Raw genomic sequence first — 3,861 nt, 5'->3', positions numbered from 1 at the left:
TTTCCGTCATACTGATTCATTCCCGGCGCATTCTCCCACCCGGGCATATGAATATTGAGAAAGCGACCATTCCCATCGCGACCAATTTTGTCGAGGATATTCAGTACAGATGTGACGCCAACGTCGACCGGAAGATCTGCATCTTCGCTTCTCAGATCCGTTCTCAACCACTGTTCTCATGAAGTGTCAGTTATTCCTCGTCAATATATACCAGGGCTATACGGTCAAACCCCAAAGAGGATCCCTCTCAGCCTCAAAGGACTGCCAGCTTGGCACGTCGAAAGACATTCATTTCCCCAAAGTACGCGCTAAAATTGCCGGTTCGAACCCTACCTGGCTCACGTGAAGAAGGCAGGCAGAATTGGTTCCTGAGGGGAACCCACTGCGAAGCACTCGCTTATTTGGTGGGCTTTCTCTTCAACCAAACTGTTGGATGAAAATGATCTGCATGGAGTGTTACCGAAATGGCAAATAAGCAATCACTCCCTCGTGCGGAACCCGAGAGCGCTAAAAGAATCTCGAAGCTTTCGGGCTCCGTCGGCTCGGTAAGCTAATAAATCAACGAGAGCCGGAGATTTAGCGCAGCCATCGTCCGGAAAACAACTTCCTCGGCGGTATACATTAGTCAAGTTGACGATTTGCACAATCTTAAGTGACCCGCAACCTATATCTGCTTTTTGCAACCCTCATGGTCGATCATCTACTTGGATGAACATGCCCTCGTGTAAGTGGAGATACACCAGCCCGTCCGCAACCCATATCTACCTATGGACAAATCTCGACGGTAGACACGACCCATTACAGAGGGACCTGGGCGATCTGCATCGATCTTGACTTGGGAAATCCGAGACGAGCATGAATCGCGATCTTCGTGTATTTCCCCGAGCACGAAAGGGGGATTTTTGTGGGGCGGCGCTGCCAGGCGATAAAAGGCTCAGAGGATCCCAGAGCATGCGAGTGAGTCCTCGTCACTCAAGCGCAGAACTCGCAGAATAGTCACTATGAAGCTCTCGAACCTTCTTCCTCTGGCGGCAACTGTCGGTGCCTCCTGCATTCGGGGTACTTCCCTTCTCCCCCGCGCTGCCGATGGCTGGTGGCCATCAACTCCTACAACTACACCAACCTGGGGGGGCCCTTGACCTGGTATGGTTTGAACAACGAGACCAACGCCGCCTGTTCCCAGGGCAAGCACCAATCTCCCATCGACATCGTCACCGCGGAGATTGACTATGTGCCCACTGGTAGCCTCAGGTTCAACATCCCAGCCACTACAGCAGCCAAGTTTGAGAACCTGGGATCCGGTCTGGAGGTCGTGTTGACCAACGGCACTCTCTCTGTGGGAAATTCTACCCAATACAAGTTGGCTCAGTTCCACTTCCACACCCCGAGCGAGCACCGCATCAATGAGGAGTATTTCCCCTTGGAGAGCCACTTCGTCTTCGAGGACTCCGGTATAAGTTCCCCTTTCCCCAATAAACCTTAATCATCCAAACTTACACTGTACAGAGAGCAACATCGCCGTTGTCGGGTTCCTCTTCCAGCTCTCCGAGACAGGTGTTTCCTTCCCCCTCTTCGACGCCGTCTTCGCCCACATCGATGACATCGCCACCCCGGGCACCTTTACAGAAACCGGCCCTCTGGACTTCGCTGGGCTGACTGCGCACCTCGACAGCCACGGGATCTACCAATATGACGGCTCCCTCACCCCCCCCCCCTTGCAGCGAGGGAGTTGCCTGGTACCTCAGTACTGAGCCCCTTCCCCTCAACGTTCAGAGCTACAACAAGGTCAAGCAGATCCTGAAGTTCAATGCCCGTTACACGCAGACTGCTCTGGGGGCGGACAACCTGCTGGAGGTGGCTGCACATGAACTCTATTAGTTGCTCTATGAGCAGGGAGCCAGTCGTTGCAGACGTATGTGCTTCTTCTTCACCCATCAATTCTTTGAGGTGGGTTGCAGGAGCAGAGGATCACACAATTATTCATCTACCTATAATATTGTATCAATACTGTGTATAACGCTACCAGGCAATAGACATCTGAACTCTTGGGAGGATATATTCCGGATCTCTTCGTCTGATTCCTATGGCTGTTTCTTGAAGTGTACATCTTAAGTTTACCTTTTCTTATTTAATTGACAAACTCAGCTGTCAAAGTACGGACTAAGACACCAAACTTAGAAAAGGCCTGAACAAGGCGGCACCAGACCCCTGCAGCTACTCGGTATCTACCAACATACTTATGCTGTTGTATGTTTTTGCTTTTTTGACCAACCAGTGTTCTTTCACCGGCCGGCTAATTCAAAGCGTCGATTTATTCTAGGACAAAGCAGTTGTGAAGGGGGAGGGAATTAAGGCCAACCGCGGATGCCGGCCCGCAAGCTCTTAAAGCTGCTGAGATACACTTCTAGACATTTTTCCCAAAAAAAAGAGCAAAAAAAAAAAAAAAAAAGAAGAAGAAGGAAAAGAAAGAAATATGATAAAGAAAGAAAATGATGTGATTATCGAGTACTGCCGGTATGCTGCTGGTTTAGCCCACCATCTCGCCTACCTTACGGCCGACGCGACCGCAAACGTGACCAGCACAGTTCTTATGGGCACGCAGCCGACAAGTCCCTAGCTTGTTGTAACTGATATAGATCACGACCAAGAACTGATAAACGCTCCACATGCCACGGACACAGGCTGTCATCAGGCGTTGTCTAGTCGCAATCTCCTAGTATGGGTTATCGATTTACTCCAGCTCGCGAGGTGGGTTCGAGCCTGTTCTCGATCCAAGTACAGTACTGCAGATCGAGTTTTATTCTAGTTGGCGAAGCTAGTGCTTCGTAACCTTACGAGTGGCTCGGCTCTAAGGGCAACGAACACTGACTCGCAGAAAGTTTTGCTAACAATAAGCATTATGTGTTCTCGCCCCTCTCAGAGGAACGTGCTCATCAATCACCCAAGCTGTCTTGAAAGGGAAAAAGGTACCCGGGGCCGGGGAGAGTTCCGGGGGCTCGCCCTAGCCGTAGAATTTCAACTGTAGGTCTTGGTCAGGACATCGATGTTTACATGAGATTAGACGTATAGGCAGGTTCTCCCTCCACTTTTCTCCTCCAGCAGAGGAGAAAAAGAACAGAAGAAAAAAAAAGGTGGCAAAAAAAAGGTGGCAAAAAGTACAAGGACACGCCCACGTATGTGTTGGTGTGCATTTGCTCCGCATCCGGGAGATTGCAAGGCACGGTATGGCGTACCTTTGAAAATGTATACTTCGATCCGATTCCACAGCACCGGTCTCTGGCATCCGGCTATGGTCTGGTGGGAAGAGATAATGCAGTTCCCAGCACGATTGAGCTCTTGGTCTAGACTCATAAGTGGCTAATTTTGAGGCTGCCCAACCAACCAATCATCCAGGCGGCACGTTCGGCTGGAGGAATGAGCCACGGAGGCAGGCCATGGAGCCTACCGCTTGACTCACTTGTGAAGTGAAATGTGGTTTAGCGTACCTGATACCTGACGTGAGGGGATGCATACACATGCATCTTTCCTGGACAACAGATTGAATAAGCTGATACTGGGAGGTGACAAGCGCGCAGCTAGGCTTGCACTGTTCCCCCGAGCACAGTCTGTTCCCCCGAGCACAGTCTTAGCTCACATCATTCTCAGCCGCCTTGGACAATCTTAGGTCACTTCATAGGCGAGTTCGTTCTAAATACCAGTCTACTACTAGAAAACACTCGGATCCAACTTTATGTCCACAGTCAACGCTCCGAGACCCCTCTTGTGTACTATGTTCTGCATTTCCTTATTTTTCTCATTTCTTGCTTTTTGGTTCTCTCTTTCCTATTTCGCTATTCTCTCATTTCTTCTTCTTCTTCTTCT

The 3,861-nt window shown here is 50.1% G+C and overlaps 1 protein-coding gene across 1 annotated transcript; it reads left to right on the top strand.

Annotated features, from left to right (window-relative positions):
* Window positions 1–464: 464 nt before the first annotated feature.
* On the top strand, window positions 465–1,878 carry BO95DRAFT_494917 (carbonic anhydrase family protein; the record flags this gene model as incomplete). Its single annotated transcript, XM_025590801.1, has 4 exons — window positions 465–545; window positions 983–1,451; window positions 1,507–1,736; window positions 1,774–1,878. 4 exons carry the CDS (start codon window positions 465–467, stop codon window positions 1,876–1,878), a joined length of 885 nt encoding a protein of 294 aa, XP_025442812.1.
* Between the last annotated feature and the right edge of the window lie 1,983 nt (window positions 1,879–3,861).

Source organism: Aspergillus brunneoviolaceus (assembly GCF_003184695.1).
Source record: "Aspergillus brunneoviolaceus CBS 621.78 unplaced genomic scaffold BO95scaffold_29, whole genome shotgun sequence".
In the NCBI taxonomy this organism is placed as follows: Eukaryota; Fungi; Ascomycota; class Eurotiomycetes; order Eurotiales; family Aspergillaceae; genus Aspergillus; species Aspergillus brunneoviolaceus.
This window is presented reverse-complemented; position numbering and strand designations above follow the sequence as displayed.